Source organism: Lissotriton vulgaris, chromosome 1_1, assembly GCF_964263255.1.
Source record: "Lissotriton vulgaris chromosome 1_1, aLisVul1.2, whole genome shotgun sequence".
In the NCBI taxonomy this organism is placed as follows: Eukaryota; Metazoa; Chordata; class Amphibia; order Caudata; family Salamandridae; genus Lissotriton; species Lissotriton vulgaris.
Window position 1 is genome coordinate 1,109,143,297 of NC_141685.1, and position 25,122 is coordinate 1,109,168,418.

Consider the following 25,122-nt stretch of genomic DNA (forward strand, 5'->3'; position numbering starts at 1 on the left):
AGATGTTAATATTTCACTTCTGCTCTTGGATTTTCGTCACAATAAAATACACTGAACATAATCTTCACAAAAGTTATTTACAAAAGTTTAAGCTATTGCCATTATAAATTATAATAACTTTTATTTAAGTATTAATTATTTTTAAAAAATAAAAGCCTTTGTTATTTTTAATATCAATACATCTAAGTCACGTAAATACAACACATATTGCATTACAAATGCTATAGGTGTCTCATTTGCGAAAGTTATAACTATTGACATTGTAAATGACAAAGCTATTAATTTTGCTATTTTCAAAACCAACACATAAATAAATAAAATCGTCATTTACAATACCAATAGCTCAAACTTTCCTAATGCGAGACCTATTGCATTGCAAATGCTTGTTTTTACATGCGGCAGAGGGTTTTGAATGTGGAATTGGTTTTGACAGAGAGCCAGAGGAGTGATTTTAGGGTCGAGGGATGGAGTCCTGCAGAGGGAGCTGGACTATTTAAGATGGAATACTCATGCACCGTGAGCAGACATATTCAGGATGGCAATTCATGCAGAATGAGCAAGTATTTTTAGGATGGAAGCTGATGTCCAATGAGCTGGCATTTCCAAAAGAGAAATCTATGTACAGTTAATTGTCATATTCTGGACAGGAGTGGATGCAGAGTGAGCTGCCATTTTCAAAATAGGATCTGAAGTAGGATGAATTCCATGATCAATAACTGAGCCTATACACAGCGTGCTGGCATATTCAAGATGTGCCGCAATGCAGAATGACCAGGCAAATTCAAGACGGGAGTCGATGTACAGTGACTTAGTACATTTAAGGCGGGAGTCAATGCTCATTCCCAATAGTCTTTGGGACGCGAGAGGACAGTAGGCTCTAGCAGAGAGTCAGGATGCACTGAGAGAGACTAGTGCACGGGGAGAGACTTGGAAAGGACTGGCGATAGATTGGAATGCACTGGTAAAGAGACAGAGAGAGTTGACAGCTTTAGAATGCACTGAGCAAATGCAAAAATACTGTGATTAGTATATTAGGATCAGAATGATACACCGATACCGAATTAGAATGCACTAATCCATTTTGATTGGAGTCAAATTCGAATACATGGACACAGATTTCGAGTTTGTTGGAGTCCAGGTGCTTTTTATTTCACCATAAAAATAAAGACACTCTAGGCCTAGGGTATGTTATTTATCTGGTGCAATACATATCATCTATTATGAGTTTCTAGGGAATAACATGCAGATGTTTTCTGCGCACGTCAGCAAATCCCCCTGGTACAGTAAATGCCATTGCCCTTTCCCCTCAGTTTGGCCAGCCGAAGTTTAATGAAGAGTGAAATATTTAATGCACCCAGTAATCACCTGATGCAGTAAATTTCACCCAACTCATACTTCCAGCCCCTGCACAAAAAAGAGCTTATGTAGGGTGCAGAAAACACTGACCCACTCATTATCAGGACCGTTCATAGAGAGTTAGAACTCATTGATTATGGTTAGAGTGCAGAGATAGAGAACTGGAATCAACTGACTGATTATGGGTGCACTGGTAAAGAGACTGAGTGCAAGGCCAGAAATGTTTAATGCATAGATTAAGGGTTGGATTGCACTGATAGGGTGTCACCACCTTACAGTTGGAATGCACGGGTAGATGGATATGAGAAAGTGCCCTCTTTCTGCATGGTATCCCCCACCTTTTACAGAACTGCTGATGTGCTTTGACTGAGTGTGCCCTGGCCTCCTGCTAATCAGGTGCCCAGGGCTTATGCACTTTCCCTAAACCTGCATCAAAACCAAATCTCAATTGGCATCTCTGACCACAGCGAAAAAAGGTTGGTGGAAGGATCCCCTGGTAACTTTCACAAGGAGGGGAGTAGATAGTACAGAAAATCAGACCCTGCGATCTTTAAGGAATGAATTCCAGTTACTAATTTTTGGGCGAGTCTGTGGGGGAGCGGACCTGTAACGGATCCCAGAGGACAACTATTCTCTCTAGATCTAGTGATAATCTGGAGTAGTGTCACTGTGTAATCATCTCTGACCACAGGCCAGCCCCTGGAAAATGGTACCACAGGTACCCAGGGAACTGTGACCAGGAAAGACCTCCAAGGGCTGCAGCACTTATTGTGCCACCCTTACAGGCCCTTTATCATTACACACACACTGCCTATGCACACTGTGTGCCTTGTTGCAGAACAAAGTGAAGAGTCGCCATGGCGCACATCCCTGTGTGCCATGCCTACAACTCACTGCCCTGGCATAGATCAGTCACCCCTCTAGCTGGGTGCCCTATACCAGTGGAGAGGGTATAGGTGCATGAGCCCTGTACCCCTACAGTGTCTAAGCCCATTCTTATGGAAAAAAAGGAAACCCTATTCTGTCTGTATATATGTTTGGATCACAGGCTGTCTACCACATTTAAATAATATTGAAAAGTCAGCTATACTTCGACCAACATAATTCAGAGAAGTCAGCAACACTTTGAACAACACAATGGATAAAAACAGTATATGTTATTTTATATATTAATTGTTTTAATGCTTACTGTGATTATGATGATATATCGAATACATTTTCATACTGTGTTTATCCATTGTGTTGTTTAAAGTGTTGCTGACTTCTCTGAAATATGTTGGTCGAAGTATAGCGGACTTTTCTACATTGTGTACCTAATCAATATTATTTAAATGTGGTAGACAGCCTGTGATCCAAACATATATACTGACAGAATAGGGTTTCCTGTTTTTTTTTCATTGGTTTGACCCCATCCCTACTCAGAACACTAGGGTTCCTCCCTCTTTTTCTTACAATTAAGCCCATTCTTAGACATTGTAAGTGCAATGCTGCCATTAAGAGTATATGGTGCTGCGAGTTGTCATTACAAACTCCACAGCCCCATAATGGCTGCACTGAAAACTGAGAAGTTTGGTATCAAACCTCTCAGCACATTAAACCCACACTGACACCAGTGTGGGATTTATTGAAAAATGCACACAAAGGGCATCTTAGAGATGCCCCCTGAAAAACGACCTACCACTAGTGTCCAGACTGAGTGGCAGCTTTCAACTGCCACCACCAGACATGTTTCTGGGCCCCTGGGTCGAGAGCCTGCTGCTCTCGGCGGGCTGAAACAATACACATCCTGGGACGAGGTGCCAAGCCTCCTCCCCCAGGATGGGCAGGGTTCACAAAGGGGAAGCTTCAAAGGCGTGCTGCCTTTGTGAGCTTTCCCAGGCCACTTGCTACTTTCAGCAACTGGTCCCCACTGATTCTGACCCCACTTTGAGTGGGAGAACCGGCTGGAAAAACAGGTGAGGAAGAGAGGTGTGCCCACCTCTGCCAACTCTACCTCTCAGGTGGGGAAGGCGAGGTGAAGCACAACTCTCAGTCCCCGCCAACTTGAAGATGGGGAGACTCAGCCAACCCGTGAAAAGTTTATGCCCCCCTCCCACCGGAGGTTGGCATAATAGGGGGGTGTACCCACGCCATTGGTCCCAACATTTTTACCTACCTGTAATGGGCACCCCTGAACCTTGCTTCCTTAGACAAGAACATTCAAGAAGAAAAGAAGGATCGAACAGCCATGCCAAAGCTGACAAGAGGAGGACGCCCACTGACTTGGCCCCAGCCCTACCGGCCTGTTCCCACCTCAAACCTGCTCCAACGAAATCCTGGTGTGTCCTGTAGCCAGCAACCTCGAGAAACCCAGAGGACATGCCTTCAATCCCAAAGAATCTGTCTCTTGTTCAAAAGCCAGACTCCAGCTCCGCAAAGTTCCGCGAGTTTGCACCACTCTGCACCCGACGCCCACGGCATGAGTTCGAGTGGCCCAACACCAAGAGGAGGTCTCCCCAGCAATCCTGACCAGAGATCTGGTGACCCCTGATCTGCCTCAAGCCTCCAGCCAACGCCTGCAGCCTCAAACCGGAAGGTCCTCCAACCGCGATTAGGAGCTGGTAAGAGGAGCCGACCGTAAAAGGCAACCCTGCACCTAACGCCCCACGGCCTTGGGTGGCCCAAACAACAGTGTATTACCAACCCCCAACATCCCAACTTACCTCTCCAAGTGAAGGTCAATCCCAGAAGACCTTCGTCCCTGAGCCTGCAGTGCTTTTGCAAACTGGAGACTCTCCTTTGAAAGCTACAGGGCTTCCAACGCCAAAACAACACTCTGCAACCGGCCGCCCCAGTGCCGCTGAGAATGCAACTTTTGTGCTGGCCTAAACCCCCATTTTCCCTGAGCTTAAGTCCAGGAACTTTGCTCCCACAACCCAGTGGCCTGCTCGTCAGCAGTCGCCAACCGGATGCCCACTATCCCCCATTGGATAACATTTGGGCCTCAGCACTCTGCACCCGGCCACCCTAGTGCCACTGAGGATGTAACAAGAGTGCATCCTAGACCCTGGGGGGCCCCTGAGTCTAAACCCAAAACACCAACTCCCACAACAAAGTATTTACCTTTAAACCGATAACACTATTTTCCTCCGTAGGATAACATTGTCTGTTTTTCTATGAAAAGTTTCGAAGTGTGGAGTTGGAAAACTTAAAGAAATTCTTTAAAATTGTACTAACTAACCAAAATACTTTTACTTAACTGTTTACAGGAAATGTCCCAGTGCAGTATCCTGGCATACTATTCTGTGTAAGAAAAGTAATCTCAAAAGTAACTTACCTGTAATTTCACTAAAAATCCTATACAAAGCATATATACTGTATCCTGAAAGAATATATGATTATATTATATTATGTAATTATGTATTACAATGCATACACTTACAATGCATGCCTTTACAACGCAGTTTTTACATCACAACATCCTTTACAAGGCATACATTTACATTGCATACCACTACAACTTTTTTTTAAAATACACTTACAACGCATTCCATTACATTGCATTATACCTTTACAACGCATACCATTACATTGCATTTAAGGTAAGTGTTGGATAGTGTAGGGGTAAAAATTACTATTCTAACTCCAGAGGGTGTACCAGTAGGGTAAGTGATGGATAGTGTAGGGGTAAAAATTACTATTCTAACTCCAGGGGGTGCAACAGTAGGGTAAGTGTTGGATAGTGTAGGGGGTACTATGCGTTGTAATGACATGTAATGTAATGCCGGCGTTGTAGTGACATGCAATGTAGTGTCATGAGCTGTAGTGACTTGCAACGTAATGGATGTGTTGTAGTGACATGCGTTGTAAAGGATGTTGCGATGTAATCCCTGCGTTGTAAATGTAATGTGATGTAATGGTTGTGCTGTAAAGGTTGTTTCCCATCTTGAAAACTATTACATTATCAGTAACACTATTGTGATCAAATCAAAGTACCTTTACCATTGCAATTCAAACTGTTTTACAATTGTATATTTACTGCAAAGTATTTATCACTTACCTGTGCCAGGCTTGCTTGGTTCTAGGAAATAAAATAACTAAAAGAATATTTTTATACAAAAACAATTGGTCTGAAGTTCAGTCTTTGAGTGTGTGCATTCATTTGCTGACTGAGTGTGTATAGCAAATACTTAAGACTGTCCTCTGATAAAGCCTTACTGCTCGCCCACACTACCACAAATAGAGAGTAAGGTGTTATTTACTTTTACATCTGCCTACCTTTGGAGTTCCACTGGACTCTGTGCACACTATACCTCACTTTGGCATAGTACATACAGAGCCAGGTTCCGACAATGGGTAGCATAAAATAACTAAAGTGGTTATTTGGAGGATGGCAAAAATAAGATACCCGCTGTAAACCGGTGAGTGTCCAGCTCCACCAACCCTGCTGTTCCCCACCTCCTTCAGAGGAGAGGAACCCCTGGGTTTCTGGTGGCAAAGGCACTATCAACCCCATCATGGAAAACCTTTCCTTGGCAGTCCTCACGCAACAGACCCGCAGGCTTCTGAACCTCTGTAGAGTGGCTTATTTAGAGCAGATCTTCGGATGTGAAGACATGTCAGACATGGCAGTCCCAGGCAGGAGAAAGGCAGAAATGCACCTATCACAAAGGTAGCAAATTCCCTGCTCATCAGAGGTATGTCTTTTTTTAGAAACAACCCCTTGCTCTACAGAGCAGACATGCAGTTTGCTTTGGTAAACTGTGGCATTTGCACCCATCTCAGAATCAAGGTTTAAAAGAAACTGAGAGACTTAGAATACTCTGATCAGGGATTAGAATGTGCTGATGCTAGAATGGTCTTATCGATGTTTCAAATTCACTGACTGACTTAAAATATTGTGATCAAGGTTTACAATGATCTCATAGAGTAGCGTTAGAAACTCTGGTGCAGGCTTAGTATGATCTGGTATTGTTTGGATTATCTGATCAAGGTTTAGAATGCACCGATAGAGTTAAAATATTCTCGTTGCGGTCAACAATGCACTGATGGATTTAAAATATGCAGCTCACGGTTTAGAATGCACTGATAGTGGACGAAAACTAATCAAGGTTTAGAATGCAATGATAGTGGACGAAAACTCTAATCAAGGTTTAGAATGCACTGATAGTGAACGAAAACTCTAATCAAGGTTTAGAATGCACTGATGTGGACGAAAACTCTAATCAAGGTTTAGAATGCACTGATAGTGGACGAAAACTCTAATCAAGGTTTAGAATGCAATGATAGTGAACGAAAACTAATCAAGGTTTAGAATGCACTGATAGTGAACGAAAACTCTAATCAAGGTTTAGAATGCACTGATGGTGGACGAAAACTCTAATCAAGGTTTAGAATGCAATGATAGTGGACGAAAACTCTAATCAAGGTTTAGAATGCACTGATAGTGGACGAAAACTCTAATCAAGGTTTAGAATGCAATGATAGTGGACGAAAACTCTAATCAAGGGTTAGAATGCAATGATAGTGGACGAAAACTCTAATCAAGGTTTAGAATGCACTGATAGTGGACGAAAACTCTAATCAAGGTTTAGAATGCAATGATAGTGGACGAAAACTCTAATCAAGGGTTAGAATGCAATGATAGAGTTAAAATGTTGTGATCGCGGTTTAGAATGCACTCAGAGCTAAAATGCTCAGCTAAAGGTTTAGAATGCACTGATAGATTTGAAACCTCTGATCAGGTTTGAAAAGCAACCAACGGGGACCCATGGATGAGGCAGACTGGCAGGAAGCATTGGCATCTCCAAGGGAGGTAGCAATCTCTTCGAGGGTTAGACTTCTACAACTGAAAATCCTACACAGAACATACTACACACGTACACTACTACATAAATTGGGAAACACTGAAACACCTCTCTGCCTGAGACAATGCGGCCTCCTGGGGACGTTCATACATACTATCTGGGAATGTCCAAACTTCAAGTCGTACTGGGCAGCAATTACTACCATGTCACGGGTCACAGGGATAGAAGTCCTCCCAGAACCGAAATGCTGCCTTATTATTATTTGGGAACCATCAGACCTCAATTATTCGGACCAGGGTTGAGTAGCACTCGGCTCGACCCTGGCAAAAAGGAACATAGCTCTTAACTGGGGATCTGAGCAGACCCCAACCCTGCAAAAATGGTGCCAAGATATGGACGCAATAATGGTGACTGAGAAAGCAGCATATGTACATAGGGGATGCCCCAAAAAAATGTGCCCGCATATGGGGAAAATGGAACACCTATAGTGGCAATATATGGGAGCCCCCTCAAGAGGACACAATGTCCGATGTTGATGAATAATTAGAAATTAAATGGGAAGACTGTGACGCTGAGCATTAAGTCCACGTAGAGTTATTCCTTGTTTTTCTAGTAAACTGCAAAAGACACAGGAAATTAAGAAACACCATAACTCTAAGCATGTGTGTAAAGATAATGATGACGAAAAATGATTTGATGTTCCTGCACTGATTGTTATTTGTTGTAAAATAAAAAAAATAATTTAAAAAAAAAGCAACCAACGACAGAGTTAAAATGCTCCGAGTACGGTATACAATGCACTGATAGAGTTAAAAAAAAAAAACATAAGCTCTTGGTTCAGAATGCACTGATAGAGTTAACATGCTCTGATCATGCCCTAGAAAGCAATTACAGAGTTACAATACTGGGCTCAAGGCTTAGAATGCACTGATGGAGTTAGGGTTACATGGTAGCGCGTCTGAGGGAGTGAGTGATTGAGCGAGTGAGTCAGTTCCCTCCTAAAGCACCTTTAGAAATGATACAGTGTCTAGAATTGTGTGTTACAGGCTTACGCCTCATTGATAAAGCGTGCTACATTCCATCGCATTCTCCATGTATCCTAATTCTCCCCCTTGGCTCTACCTTCTAGCTGGTGTGGCCACATTCCGCTCTTTCCTACAGAGCGAATACAGCGACGAGAATCTAGAGTTCTGGTTGGCTTGTGAGGAATACCGCAGCACCTGCATTACCGAGATGGACCACGCTGCCAGGAGGATATTCACAGAATTCATAGGTGTGCAAGCACCGAAAGAGGTGAGCCAGACGGGGTCTAAACATGTAGTCCTCTGCTGTATTATTGATCACAGTTGTGTCCCAGTGTTTGCTCAACAAGATTTGCCCATGAAATTGGCATGGTAAGGAATTTCAGTTAGTTCAAAGAGAATGCAACATGGAGGACAGGAAGTGCCATCCCAAGACCGGAAGTAGCATTGAAGTACCTTGTGTAACTTTTAGAGACAGGGATTATCCTCCCAAGGCAGTCACAAATATTGAGAGATATGGAATGTTATTCAAGGACAAAAAAATATTTCTCAGGGCAATAAACAGGATTCACGGACAGGAGTAATGTACAATAGCATCCTACAATAAGAAATAGCATCCACAGAGTGGAAATTAGCATTCAAAGACAGATAGCAGCATTCCGCCTAAGAAACAAAATACAGAACACAAAATGGCACTGAAAAATAACACAGTAGTCGGGGAAAATAAATAGAATTAAAAAACATGAGAAAAGACAGAATTAAAGACGGGAAGTGGTAATTGGTGAATAGAAATAATTCAGAGACAAGAATAGTTTTCAGGGGCATAAAGCATGCTTCAGGTGCACAAACTGGCATTCAAGGACGGCCATGAAGTAGCACTGAAGGGCATGAACTAATATTCAGGGGTATGAAATTGCATGGATTAGCAATAAAAGATATATAAACTAGAAACATTTACCCACGGACATGAAACCGATTTGAAGGACAGATTCTGGGATAATGAAAAGACTTTAGGGAACAAAATTCATGGACAACTGGAAATACAATAGCTTTGAATAATATAAAATAATATTCAGGGACACTGAGTAGTATTCAGAACAAGGCATGGAAGAGCACTCAGACACAAAAAAATAGCCTTTAGTGATAGAAAACAACTCAAAGACAAGAAGCAGCATTGAGAAATAATAAATAACATTCAGAAATTAAACATAGAATCCGGTGACAGACAAAAAACATCAAGTGGCACGAACTAGCTTTCAAGGGAAGAAATGTCATTTAGGGGTGGAAACAGCATTGAGAAATTACAGGAAGTAGAATTCAAGGGCAGCATTCAATAAAACAGCCAGAGGCATTGTAAGGCATGGGCAAAGTGGGTAATTGCCCGGGGCCAAACCCCACCCTGGGAAAGTACACTTTCTGTTTACCTCACTTGCGTGTATTTATGTAGCTCAACCTTCAAGATATAATCCAAAATCGTTAGGCACCATAGGGCTTGAATAGGAAAAACAATGGTAGTAAAATTCAAAGTTGTTCCAAACAGGTGCCCTCAAAATATTTCTTGCCTGGCCCCCAAAATCCTTGAGATGGCACTAAAAACAGCTTTTAATTACTTTAAATAGCATTTGGGGGCATGAACTAGACCTCAGGAGTTTGAAACATTTAAGAGCATGGAATAAAATTCAGGCACATGAAACAGCACATCAAAAAGACAATAGACAGCAAAGAGGGACATTAGATCGCCTACGAGCACATCACGTCATGTAGCATTCATTGACTTACATTATATTTCAAGGGCAAGAAGAGCGGTTAGGGGTAAGATATAGCATTTGGGTGCATGAATCAGCGTCAAGGGTATGACATGGTATAGATACGACCTGGCATTCAGGGGAACATAAGATAGCATTCTAGGACAAGTGACAGCGCTGAGAGCATGATTCAGAAGACTCGAAGCAGCATTCACAGGTACAAGACAGCACACATTATGTACATGAAATAGCATTCAGAGACATGAGATAGCATTGGACATGAAATAGAACTCAGGGGCATGACGTAACACTGGGAGCCGTGACGTAGCAGGAAAAGGGAAACAACCTTTACAACGCAACCATTACATCGCACTACACTTACAACGCAGGCATTTCATCCCAACATCCTTTACAACGCATGACACTATATCACTTGACACTACAACGCAGGCATTACAACGCATACTATTACAACGCATGACACTATATTGCATGACACTACAACACAGACATTAGAACGCATACCATTACAACGCATGACACTATATTGCATGACACTACAACACAGACATTAGAACGCATACCATTATAACGCATACTATTGGAGTTAGGATATTAATTTTTAACCCCTACACTATCCAACACTTACCCTACTGTTGCACCCCCTGGAGTTAGAATAGTAGTTTTTACCCCTACACTATCCAACACTTACCCTACTGTTGCACCCCCCCTGGAGTTAGAATAGTAGTTTTTACCCCTACACTATCCAACACTTACCCTACTGTTGCACCCCCTGGAGTTAGAATAGGAACTTTTACCCCTATACTATCCAATACTTACCCTACTGTTGCACTCCCTGGAGTTAGAATATTAATTTTTACCCCTATACTATCCAATACTTACCTTAAATGCAATGTAATGGTATGCGTTGTAATGGTATGTGTTGTAAAGATAGTATGCAATGTAATGGAATGCGTTGTAAAGGTAGTTTTTTTAAATGCGATATAGTGTCATGCGATGTAATGGAATGCGTTGTAGTGGATGTTGTGATGTAAAAACTGCAGGTAAGTGCATGCATTGTAAATGTATGTGTTGTAACGTCTTACATTCGCAGCAAAATCACACAGCTTTCAGAGAGAGGAAATAGTATTCAATGAAATCAAATAGGAACCGAGGGCAGACAACAGGATCCAGTAGCACAATAAATGCCCTCATTACAAGTGAAGGGTTCAGTTCCAATGCCTGGGCAAAGACAAATTTACCAGCTGTGTTAAAATTCCCAGCAGTTTTTTCCTTGATAAATTAGGGAATAAGAGAAAAAGGCAAAACATGCCGAACACTATGGGGCACATTAGGATGGCAGGCGGGCTTTGTCCGCCCACCATCCCGTCGTAAAAAGGGACCACCCACCATAAGGGTGGGGGTCCCGTGGGTGCCATTAGGATGCGCCCGCCACAGTGGTGGGCTTCTCATGTAGTCCTAACATTGTGGTGGGCAGTGAACTCAGCACCGCCCGCCACAATGCCAGGAAGGCATGTTGTGCACTTCCATGAACAACATGGCAGGCACCGCGCGGTGCCTGCCATGTTGTACATGGAACTGCAGGGGGGTACCATAGGTACCCCCCATGTGCACCCCCCACCGACCCAGAGTCCCTGGGGACCCGCAACGGGCCCCCCAAGCAGACTCTGCATGCCTTTCTGTGCCGGTAATGCCGCCACAGGAAAGCATGTTCAAGGCCACAAAATATTATGACTGGCGTTGTCTGTCAGACACCACCACCATATTGAACCCCTTTCCGCCCGGTCAACATGTCGAGCAGAAAAGCGGCAGACGGTCTTTCCATCCGCCGCGGACCCCCCCAGCCATTGTGATATGGCAGGGGGTCTTTCCTGCAGGGATGGTGGTCGGATTGCCCCCGCCGGGCCGGTGGTGACTACCGCCGGCCCGGCTGAGGCAATCTGCCCTCCATCCTAATGGGGCCCTAAGTGTTAAATACCGAATAAAGATTTTGAATCGAATCGAAGTGTTAAATACCAGTTCTGCATACTATGCCTCATTTTAAAGTTTAAAGCTCAGAACCGGATGTATTTACCACGCATTGCCAAATGCCTCACCAAATCCACCAACTTGTAAAGAGGCCATAGCGTTCAGAGACATGAAATAGCTTCAAGGGCGCTAGAAGTAGCATTTAAGGACAGTTAATTGCATTTAATGACTGGGAAAATATGCACAGACATGAAACAGCATTCGGTCAATAGTATTTTATTCATGGATATTGAATAGCATTAAAAAATGTCAACCATTATTGAAGGGTATGAAATGGTTTTCAGAAGCTTGAAGTAACAAGCAAGAGGAGTAGAAAAGCCAATGTAGGATATTTGGAGCATTCAGGGGGGATGGTAGCATCTATCATGTAGAGGCAAGGAACTAGCAGACAGGGAAGTGAAATAACATTAAGAATCAGGAAACAGTTTGGTCAATTAATAGATTCCGGGAACAGAAAACAGGATTTGGGATATGAAATAGTGATCAAAACACGTAGCAGTATTCAAGGTCACTAGGGCCCTCAATACGAGTGGTCCGGTATTTGCTGCAATATTTATCGCACTTGATCAAATCCTTCTCTACTGGGTCGAATTTATCGAGTGCGATACATACCACCCAATTACTCGTTTTTGGGTGATAAGATGCATATTTTGGTGCGAACTGCACCAAAATCTGTATGTTCTGCTAAATAGCACACATATCCCGCCTAGAAATATTGCCCGGTTTGGCCTACCGATTTTATCGCGATACTTATAATTGTGTTATATGTGGTAATAGTAAGTATGGCCCTCATTTGCATATCTGGCATTTTGTATTCCTCAATGTTAGTTTCAGTTCTGAAGGCTACTTTGAGTCCCGGCTGCGATGTAATGTTTCTGGATACAGTTTCATACTCCTGCCACTACCTCATGTTTTGCAATGAACCCCTAATAGCATTTAGGGACAGGAGATAGCATTTGGGTAGGAAACTCTAGACTCGACCATATAGGTGCATTCATAAACAGAAAAAGGCTGTTGAGGACATGAACTGGCCCCTAAGCATGGACTGAAAAAACAGCTTACAGGAACCTGGAATACTGTTCAGAGATTTGAAACTGCATTCAGAAACATTATATCTAATCAAGGAAACAAAGCGGCATTCAGGAACGGAAAATACCATTGAAGAATACAAAATGGCGTTTATACTCACTAGGGCCCTCATTACGATTGGTCCATTTATCTTATCACAATTATTGTTGTTTTGGGATAAATATCTGCAAGCCCAAGCTGCAGGGGACAAAATATTGTACAGGGATATGAAACTGCGTTCATAAATATTACATCTTATTAAGACCATGGCATTCGTGTACAGAGAATAACACTGAGGAATACAAAATATGATTTATGTTTGCTAAGACACTCATTCCGAGCAGCCTATGTAATTGCAATATATATTTAGCAGAACTATTCATTTTGTGAGCTATATTGGTAGGTTGAACCGCCTGGTATTTTCTAAAGTATGTGAATTTTGGTGCAGTAAGCATCAAAATCCTCATTTTATTTTCCCCAAACTTGTAATTGGGTGTTTTTTGTTATCACTGTTGCTAAATACCGACTGAGCTGAGTTGGATGTTATCACTTGCTATAAACGTCACAGCAATTACAGCGTCACTCGTAATAAGGACCTAAGGGCAGGATTACAGGTGGCCTGTAATATTGAACTCATTGTGCAAATACCTGCATGCAGGGGGGCGTGAACCCCCGCTTTAGCATCTTCAGGGGGGTGGGGTGCTTTATGGGCCTCTTCTGTCGGCACCTGACGGACAAAAGATGATAAATACTGCAATAAAAGAATACAGCATCAATGGAAGGGTGAGCAGAGCACAAAAGAGTGAAAGATGGGTAAACAGAAGAGGGAGAGATGGAAGGAATAGTGAACGGAAGGAAGAGTGAAAGGATGTATGGATGAGTGGGTGATTGGTTGGATGGATGGCAGAGTGGGGAATAGATGGCCGAGTGGAAGAACAGTGGATGGGTGGAAGGAAGGGTGAACGGAAGGAAGGGTGAAAGGGTGTATCGATGAGTGGGTGGATAAATAGGCAGCAGATGGTTGCGTGGGTGAAAGGATGAGTGAATGGATAGGTGGATAAATAGGTGAAAGGATGGCAGAGTAAAGGGGTAGATGGATGAGTAAGTGAATGGATATGTGGATGGACAGGTGGAAGAATGGCAGTGTAAAGGGATGGGTTGATAGCTGGATGTACAGGTGAAAGAATGGAAGAGTAAAGGGATAAATGATGAGTGGGTAAAAAGGCGAGTGTATGGATGGTAGAGTGGATGGGAAAATGGATGGATGGGTGGATGGCAGAGGGGATGAGTGGATGATGGAAGGATGGGTGAATGGTTGGAAGGATGGATGGATGGAAGGATGGGTGGATGGGTGGGATTGGTGGATGGATGGATGGACAGGTGGGCGGGCGGACAGATAGATGGTAGATTGGATGGATGGTAGATTGGATGGATGGTATAGTGGGGGATGGATGGTAGAGTGGGGGGATGGATGGTAGAGTGGGCAGATGGATGGTAGACAGAGGGGATGGATGGTAGAGTGTGCGGATGGATAATAGTGTGGGCGGATGGATGGTAGAGTGGGGGGTGAATGGTAGAGTGGGCAGATGGATGGTAGAGTGGGGGATGGATGGTAGAGTGGGGGGTGAATGGTAGAGTGGGCAGATGGATGGTAGAGTGGGGGATGGATGGTAGAGTGGGGGATGGATGGTAGAGTGGGGGATGGATGGTAGAGTGGGTGGATGGATGGTAGAGTGGGGGATGGATGGTAGAGTGGGCGGATGGATGGTAGAATGGGCGGATAGATGGTAGAGTGGGCGGATGGATGGTAGAGTGGAGGGATGGATGAGTGGGCGGATGGATGGTAGAGTGGGGGATGGATGGTAGAGTATTGGTGGATGGATGGTAGAGAGGCTAGATGGATGGTAGAGTCGGCGGATGGATGGTAGAGTGGGCGGATGGATGGTAGAGTGGGTGGATGGATGGTAGAGTGGGGGATGGATGGTAGAGTGGGGGATGGATGGTAGAGTGGGTGGATGGATGGTAGAGTGGGGGATGGATGGTAGAGTGGGGGATGGATGGTAGAGTGGGGGATGGATGATAGAGTGGGGGATGGATGGTAGAGTGGGGGATGGATGGTAGAGTGGGGGATGGATGATAGAGTGGGGGTTGGATGGTAGAGTGGGAAGATGGATGGTAGAGTGGGGTATGGATGGTAGAGTGGGGGATGGATGGTAGAGTGGGGGATGGATGGTAGAGTGAGGGATGGATGGTAGAGTGGTGGATGGATGATAGAGTGGGGGATGGATGGTAGAGTGGGGGGATGGATGGTAGAGTGGGCGGATGGATGGGAGAGTGGGGGATGGATGGGAGAGTGGGTGGATGGATGGTAGAATGGGCAGATGGGTGGTAGATTGAGGGGATGGATGGTAGAGTGGGGGATGGATGGTAGAGTGGGTGGATGGATGGTAGAGTGGGGGGATGGATGGTAGAGTGGGCGGATGGATGGCAGAGTGGGGATGGATGGTAGAGTGGGCGGATGGATGGTAGAGTGGGGGGATGGATGGTAGAGTGGGCCGATGGATGTTAGAGTGGGCGGATGGATGGTAGAGTGGGGGATGGAGGGCAGAGTTGATGAACAGTGGATGGATGGAAGGAATAAGTAAAGATGTATTGATGGATAAAAGAATTAATGGATGACAAATTGAAAAGGTGAAATAGTGGTAATCAGTGAGTGGATGGAACGTTGAAAGGATGAATGGACAGATGCTTGGATGGAAGTGATGAGGGAGCTCTTCTAGTGACGGTTGGGCTCAGTTGCTTCACTTGTGCCATCAAAGGTTTAGTTTAAAGTGCGGGTATTTTAAGTGTCCGGCAACTCCCTTGCCTGAATGTGCAGGGATCACGACTACAAGTGGTGTAATGCTTATCACATTCATTATTTCTAGGGGCAATAAAGACTGTGCCTATGGTTACATTTTGACAGGTCAAACCTATCAGAATTTAACAAAGGAAAAGGTCCAATTTTTTGCAGTAAGCACCAAACTCTTCATCTTATTTCTTAAAAAGTCAGAATAAGTGATAATTATGACAGCCAATAAATTCTGAACACCTCGGAGTCAGAGTTTATCAGATGTGATAATTAATATATCCAACATGGGCAACTTGTAATCAGGCTTTAAACCCCCTTTAGGGACTAATTCTCAGTTGGTTGGAGGAGTAGGTGATATTTGTTGCACCTAATAAGACCCAACACTATGGGGTTCACAATTTATAGGGTGGGAAAAATAGCACCTATTCTAAGCTTTTGGGGAATAACATGCAGGTTTTGGTACCTAATTAATGAAAATCTGCACGTTATGGGAAATATCGTATTTTTTTCCCCTCTTAAATTCTGCTTAAATGTAATGAACTCTGAGGTATTCACAGCACCTGGTAATTATATTATGATAAATACCACCCTACTCTGAATTACGACCCCTGTAGAAACAAGACGTTTGTGTGGAGGTCGGACAACACCAACCAACTGGGAATCGGGACCTTATATTCAGTACTTAGCATTCAGTGGAGAAGAAATAGTATTCAGGAAAAGGACATGGTATTCAGAGGTATGAAATAGCATTCAGGTACAGGAACTGAATTTAGGAACACAAAATAGAATCAGTGACAGAAAATAACATTTATGGACAGGGAACACATTTTAGGGCACAACGTATTATTCAGAGACAGAGGATTTCAATCAGCGACACCAAGGAGCATTCAGGGAAATAACATAGTATTATGGACAATAAATAAGATCACTGACATGTAATAGTAAAGGGGAAAAAATAGCATTCAGAGGCATGAATCAGAACTCAGGGGACATAAAATTGTGTTAATGAAAAATGCAGTCTTATTACCACAATATTTCCTTCTCCTTCTGTAGATCAATCTGGATTCTCATACTCGGGACTCAATCCTCGCCAGCTTGACCCAGCCGACGCTCTGCAGTTTCGACACAGCCCAGAAGCGAGTTTATAGTTTGATGGAAAAGGACTCCTACCCGCGTTTCCTACGATCGGACCTCTACCTCCACTGTATGGAGTAGCAAGCGGTGGAGAACACCACTGCAAATGGTTTCATCACAAACGCCGCCAGCAGTCTTATGACCCATGTCAACCGTTGTCTTCCCACACACAACACAGTTTGGTCTTACCAAGTACCTCACCAGCCATCTTACCCAGCTTGCCACCAGGAATTTTTCTCCTTACAGCACAAGCAGTCTTATCACATACGCCTCCCGTGATCTTACCACATACATCACCAGCGATCTTACAACACCTGCCACCAGCAGACTTACCACGCACATAACCAGTGGTCTTACCAAGCATAACATCGGCTGCTTTGATCAGCTTGCCACCAGTGGTCCTACTGCATATGTTACCATGGATCTTAAGAAACACTCCACTAGCAGACATACCACACACACTATGGTATAGTACCAGAATATTTGTGGTAGAACAAAATAATAGCCAGAATGTTGACTCCCAAGATATCATGACGGTAAGTATATAATGTAAGTATAGATAGTACTCTTAATTCCACGTATATGTACCATGGCAATATATTTATCTTCAAGTTATGTATATGTGGATTAAGGATAGTAAAACTATACTTACCTACAAAAATGTATCTTTACTATATTTTGGTAGTCAATATTCTGGTTATGATATTTATGTTCCGCACTCCATCATTGATCTTATCATAAGCACCCCAGCAGACTAGGTCAGCACATCACCAGCGGTCCTACCAAACAAGCCATCTATAGTCTAATAAAGCCAACCATCAGTGTTCTTGCTGGGTAAACCAACAGTCGGCTCACTGTTCACGGCACTATATGTCACATCACATATGTCACCAACACACTTACTAAGCAACCACCATTTGAAATAAAACATGCCTCCAGTGGTCTTCCCAAGCACAGCGCCACCAAGCACCCACACCACCAAAAGGTCTTACCACTCATGACCAATGCTCTTACAAAGCAACTCACTAGAGGTCTTACTACACTTGTGGCCAGCAGACGTATGCATACGCCGCAAGCCGTTTGACCAAGTAGGACACCATGCACTGACTACCTAGCTTAGCAAGCACATCACCAGTTTTAGCACACATGGAACCAGTGGTCAGACCACACAAACCAACAGTGGACTTATCAAACAGGCAACCAGTGTTTTTAGCAGAAAGACCCTTTGCAGCCTTAAACACACTTCCAGTGGTTTTATAAAGCTCATCTACTTTCAACCGTATAGGCACGCCACCAGTGCTTTTACAACAGACGCCTGCAGTGGACTTACCAAAAAATGTACCAGTCGTCTTAACAAGCACTTCAGCAGCAGCTTTAACAAGTACATGTTTGCAGTCTGACTAATCACGCCACCAGTACTGTTACCATGCATACCACCACAAGTCTTAGGATACACATTTATGAACACATCTCCTATGGGTCTCACTACCAGCATACTTACAGAGTACACCACTAGTGGCCTTATGAAACACACCACCAGCTGCTTATTAAGCAGATCGCCAGTAATCGTATCACACATAAATCCAAATGTCTTACCAAGAATGATATCAGTGGTTTTGTGAAGCCTGCCACCATCATTCTTTGGCACACATGCTACCAATGGTCACAACAAGCACACCTCACTGTTCTTACCAAACACACGCCAACAGTAGTCTTACCAACAACCCCATCAACAGTATGTCAACAAGCAAATCCGAGGACTCCTGATGTTTGAAAAGACAGTCATAAATACAGTAATCCTGAGGTAGTAGTCCACTTGACAGGTTCGATGCTGATTTTACTTTTTGCCTTTCATTTTGAAAAGTTCTATATTGGATTATTTCTTCTTTGGAATATGACCTGGCAGTGAAAATCACTATTAGCCCTGTGTGAAGATGTTGGCTTACACCTCCTGGGCTCAAACTGAGAAATTGGATTAAAGTGGACTACTACCTCAGGATAACTGTATTTATGACAGTTTTTCAAACATCTGGACTGCTCAGATTTGCTTGTTGACATTACTTGCCCTTCACCATTGGAGAGTATATTAGGGTTGTTTATGGTAACCAACCCTCTTTTCCTTGGAGCACCACCTATACATTGCATTTGTCGACTTTACTGCCCCTAAATATATTGCTGTGCTCCAGTATTTGTTTCTCTCGTTTACCTGGTCACCACATCGTTTTATCCATCAATGGTATGTTGAAGTGGAACACCAGTGGTCTCAGACAGCATGCCTCTCGCAGCCCCCATAAATGCTACCCGCTAATTCTCTCACCACACATGCCACCAATTGCCTTATTTCACATACCCACGTAGATACACAACCACACCTAACATGCCACATCCGTGTTTTGAGGAATATCAGCAGAGCTACTACCACACACGCCACCAGTGGTCCTTCCAAGCATGCTCTCCGTAGTATTTGCAAGTATGCCTACAGTGGGCTTACATATCTCATCATTTGAGCTCAGCTCAGGGGCTCTAGGGAGAACATGAAGCTGATCTCACCAGGCATCCCCACATGAGATTGATCATAAGACGAGTCAACGCAAGATAGCATTGTTTCAGGCATCGCGTAGAACACAAGAAGACCATTCTCAACAAATGTGTGTGGTTTCAGGAACTTAGAGAGCAAAAAAGAGACAGACCTCTGTGACTGAGCAGAGGTTCTACGTCATAGAGCGCATCTGAGACAAATCTCTCCAAATGAGCACTGCTTTAACTCCTTAAAGACCATCTGAGAAGGAGCTTACCAACTGAGCAGAGCACAAAAGAACGAGATCTCACCAGTAACAATGCCTCCAGGGCCATAGTTAGCGCATTATACATATCTTAGTGAGCGTAGAGCCATCTGATTGAGACTGTTCGTTGTTGGGTGGAATATACACAGAAAACCCTCGTTATAGGTTTTCTGCTTGCTTTAGAGTGCACCCTGCATATTATTACTGGCTGATACCCAACTCAGCCACAGATAGGAGTTTAAAGATGGTGAAATTATGTGTATCATATTAAGTTGGGTGGAAGATTCTCTGAAACTCTGAACTGGGGTTTGGCGTCGCACCGTGCGGTACAGCTAAAGTTGGAAGATTCAACGCAGTAGTGACACTCGCTGTCCAGTCAGGGTAAGGCGCAGGATGAAGTCCTGGAGAGAGTAGACATTGATATGACACCAACATCCAGAGGCCAGTCACAATCTAGTATTAGCAGTGATCCTGAATGAAGCAAGCACAGGTGTAGCAGTGACTACTAGTGGTCAGTGACAGTAAGGCACCAACCGAGGTCCTGGAAGGAAGAGACACCAGTGCAGCAGTGACACCAGTGGACATTGTAGCTTGTTATTGGCAGTAGTACTGAAGGAGGCAGAGACAACCATGCCACAGTGACACCCACTGTCCATTTAGATTATGGCATTAGAAATCATGGAAGAGCACACGCACACACAAACTCACACATGGACACACGCACATGTGCACACACAACAATGCCACTTGGTTGCCAATCACAGTGTGACACCAAAATCGTTTTGGCAAATAGGATGGGGTAATTTATAGTGATTACCTGGCCCTAGGTGGGGCATGTTGTTCACAGCTTTGCCTTCAGTTAGAGAAAGGCACAGACAAAGGCACAGCTACTGTCATTGAAACAGCAAGATGCACAGTTCCACTACTGCCAGTAGCGACATGACCTGTCTCATCCGCCTCATAGCATACTGCCTTGGTTAAAAAGCTGACGTCTATCAACAGCCAACCTATAGTACAAAAAAACAGCAACACGCTATTACTTTTGCAAGAGCACTTGCGTGGACAAAAGCACACATCACCAAAAAATGAAACTTCGATCCATCGCTCTCCATCTCTTGAGAAGTACCAAGTGACCGCGGCCTAGGCGCGCTCTGGCAGAGTCAAACTCCTTTTCAAGTGATCTTGGATGAGGTACATTGGAGGTCCCACTAGGAGGTTCCCATCAGGGGGTTCCTCAGTTCACACTAACTCACTCACTCTGGGACCCACGTTGTACCTCGGCCTCAGCATGTCTATAAAAAGTTATTTTGATAACATTTTTACTACTAATAAAGATTTTTTAGTTTTTCTACTTCTGTCTAAAGTGCAATATTCTTAACACAGACACACAACAGTCTTTCAAATGAAAGGAATACACCCAGCCTTCTTTGTGATTCCAGGTTTAACTTGAGGTTGACCAAATGAGCCCATTTCACAGCCCATAATGGGGAACAACAAACAATGGTCCCTCAAATTGTTAAACTCAAATACTGCAGATATAATAAGTTACCCACCTGTTGTGCTAACCTCTACAGTCCTAGGAGCCTTGAATGATGGTATGTAGAGCTCAGGAAGCGCTTTCAGGTGATTACACTGACCGGCTCTCAGTTACCTCCCTGCTGTCCATGTGGCTTCCCTCTATGTCACACTCATGAGGTCTTTGCTCACCAGTAGGGTCATCTCAGTGGGACTAGAGCTGTATGGCTGAAGGGTGGGACTTTGTGAATCTGGTGTGTGGTGTGGGGGGGTGGTGTTCAGATACCACTGTGAAGGAGTTGCACCTTTCACTCGCGTCAACATCTGAGAGCACCAAAGATGTTGAATTTCTTCATTAAAAAGGAGAATTGAGTTTGCCCAATCCTTCAAGTTGGGATGAAGAACATTCCATAAGACTGGAATGAACAAGCCAATGGGTTGGCTATAGTGTGCCACCCTATGTAAACACAGGCGTTCACAAATGCAGTTTAAACATTTTGCATTCACAAAAGCTGTTTATCACTTTCAAGCCTGGCCTACTGGCATTGACGAAGCGGGGGGAAGGTAGAACAAAGATTGTTTTCCTTTTAGAATGCATACAGGAGATAAAAACATTGAGTGTGCATTCAGGTGTAAAATTGTCCCTCATGCATTCCAATGGGAGAACATACTGGAAGGTGGAATGTTACACCACATAGCCAACAACATGATCTAGGATAGTAACTCTGCTCTGGATGTAGCCAAAGCCCACTGGATGTGTATTTTAAAGAACTTATAATAATCCAGCGCAGTTTGCCTATCAGCACTATGTACTTGTCTGCACTGTGAAATAATTGCAGAAGGCATCCTGTACAGTGCATTTATGATAAAAGAAGTATCTCTATCTTTATATGCTAAAAAGCTTATAGTACTTCACAAAAGTGAAACTGTTAAAATTGCAAGTAGTGAGAGAGGTGATGATTTTAGGATCCTCCCTAACCTAGGGAGAGTTCCAAGCAGATGCCTTGAAAACAAAAAGCACATCTTATTGAATGATGCAGTGGTGGTCCCATCCTCTTAGGACCACACCAAGCACAGTTATTGGCAAAAAAACAATCCCAACCAAAGGCCCTGCAAAGCATTATGGGATGAGATTAGCAGTGTGCAGTGAATATTATATAGTATCCAATATCAAAATAATTCTACAAAGAGCTGCAGTTCAACTGGTGGTTACTAGATGTCCCTCACGAGTCAAATGCAAATGCTTGATGAAAGGGTTTCAATGGTTTTGCATTTGACTCATGAGGGACTTCTAGTAACGACTAGTGGAACTGCAGCTTGATGTAAGAATAATTTCAATGCTTTGTATTTGACTCGTGAGGAAATCTAGTAACGACTAGTTGAACTGCAGCTCTTTGTAGAAATATTTGGATATTTGATACTATAATATTCACTGCCCACTGCTAATCTCGTCCCATAATGCTTTGCAGGGCCTTTGGTTGGGATTGTTTTTTTGTCAATAACTGTGCTTGGGGTGGTCCTAAGAGGATGGGACCACCACCAAAGTTCAACAAGATGTGCTTTTTATGCTCTTTGTGTTCAAGGCATCTGCTTGGTCCTCCCTCTAGGTTAGGGGGACCCCAAAATCATCACCTCTCATTGCCTAATATTTTCATTGAAAAAGTTCACTTTTGTGACTTGGTTATGCTTTTAAACATGTAAAAATGCTTATTCAAAGATCTGAGGATGTTGTGGATTTAGCCGCTAGCTGACCCCATGCAGACCAGAATTTAACACTAATTTTCAGTTAAACATTCTTATTCCTGTCAGTGGTTGTGTAGGCAGGGCCCAGTGCACTGCTTTGCCCGGGGGGCCTACAATGCTATTAAGACTGCCCTGTAAGGGCCTTCCCCTATTTCAGTGAGTTCAGACAGGTGCCTAAGCTTCCACGGTAAACAATAATCTGTCCTTTGCTCAACGGACAACCACGCTTTCCGCAACAGGCTTTGCCATTCTGAGGACCCAGAGGAAGATCTTTACCCTCCTTCCCGGTCATCAGAAGAACAGTGGTTCAGTCACTCATTACTTCAACGTTAGACTGTGGTAACGCCGTTAACCAAGGCAGCGCTTTAAGTGGGAAAAAATGAGTGCAGGTACTCACCTTCTTGAGGCGTGGTCTTGGGGTGGAGTGTGGCGCGGGCTAGGGGCTCACATTTAATGGGATGGAGATTTACTTGTTATGGAGATGTGCATGATGGGAAGAAGCATTTATGGTACGTCTGGAGTATTCCTTTGGTCCGATTATGTACAAAAGGGTACATTTAATATTATCTTTCACATTTTACATGTTTTCATGCAAGGCACATGAAAGACATGTTTCACTCATATGTTATGTGCAGTAACAGATAGTTTGGGCACTTAAAAGAAAAAAACTTTGGAAATTAAACACCGTGATCTTATTCTGTTTAATGTTGGAGCTCCGGGCTTATACCAGCCATTATAAGCCCAGAGTACTCCATTGTTTTCAATGGAGCTCCCAACATTCCAATATTCTAATAGGGTATATTACCCAGTGCCCAAAAACTTCAAACCACTTATACCAACCATGTTGTCTTCAGGCATGTTTTTCCACACCACGGTCTTTATATTAGCCAGAGAGCTTGTCCCTAGAACTAAAAAAGGATATTTTCAATTAATCGCCTGCACCCCCAACAATGACCTTCTATTCTTTTGGCATTAAGATGAAACGTAATTACAATCTTACAAAACCACCAGTATCACACCCATGAAATAGTACGGCGATAGATTTTTTTCATAGCAGTTGTAGAGTCCAGTAAACTGACTCTGGTTTTAGCCTAACTACTAAGGGATGTTAAAAAACAAAATGGGCACTTTTGAGAGGAGGCCTGCTGATAACTCCCATTAAAAAGGATTACAGTTTACCCCCCACCACCCCGGGGTGTCTCTTTCGCCCCTTGTATCTTCTTCTTTTTGTCTCGTCTCATTACTACCCATGTAAGTGCAATGCACCTTGTATATATAAATTTAATTAAAAAAAATACTGAAAAAAAAAAAATATTTAAAAAAAGGGCCTACCTGTCTGCGGAGTTGTGGACGCATTTACCAACTGGTCTGGTTGTCTGTTTTTAAAAAAAATTGATGGTGCTTCTCTGCATTTGTGTCGCTCTTGTCAACACGAAAGCACACCTGTCAAGCACCAATGATTTTAAAATCACTATCACTTTTAATAAATGCCTCTTAATACAGTGATATAATCTGGTGTAGCAAGGTGAAACGCTTCAGTGTGTTAAAGAATATACTTTTCATTTAATTTTAAAGAGACTATTTATTTTTACATGTTTGTTGGTCAAATGCCTAAAGTTTTCAAAGCTTGACTCATGCACTGCTCTTAAAGTCAATCCAGACTCTTGGCTCGGCTCTGACTGGGCTCGCACACCTGTACCTCTTGCAGAGCTACCCCATTCCTACAAGAGAAAATGTCCTCTTCAAAACAAAATAGTTGTGTTGAGATCAGATGCTCACTTGAAAGACAGAGGGGCCTTGCACGTACTACAAGTGAACCCTGCAATGTGTGATCCATGGCAGGACTGTGGTAATGCAGGGCTTATCGGGCTGGCAGCGATATATCAGCTGTGGTGGACACTGCAGACAGCACTCACACATGTACACACAAGCACAGAGACAGACATGCACACACACAAAACATTCAATATTGTTTTCAGAAATGCTTACATTTCCTGATGTGCCCTGGTGAAAATCGAGGTTTAGCAAAGTGGACAAGTCCTAAAACAAGCACTGGCGTTGCCAATAGGT

The 25,122-nt window shown here is 43.4% G+C and overlaps 1 protein-coding gene across 1 annotated transcript in view; it reads left to right on the forward strand.

Annotated features, from left to right (window-relative positions):
• Positions 1 to 21,075, forward strand: part of LOC147748691 (regulator of G protein signaling 5-like) — an 84,275-nt gene extending 63,200 nt beyond the window's left edge. The window contains exons 5-6 of the mRNA XM_086963574.1: positions 8,272 to 8,435; positions 16,931 to 21,075. Of these exons, the coding sequence (XP_086819700.1) occupies positions 8,272 to 8,435; positions 16,931 to 17,092 (326 nt within the window). The 3' untranslated portion in view covers positions 17,093 to 21,075. The remainder of the gene's footprint in view (positions 1 to 8,271; positions 8,436 to 16,930) is intronic.
• Positions 21,076 to 25,122: the final 4,047 nt, after the last annotated feature.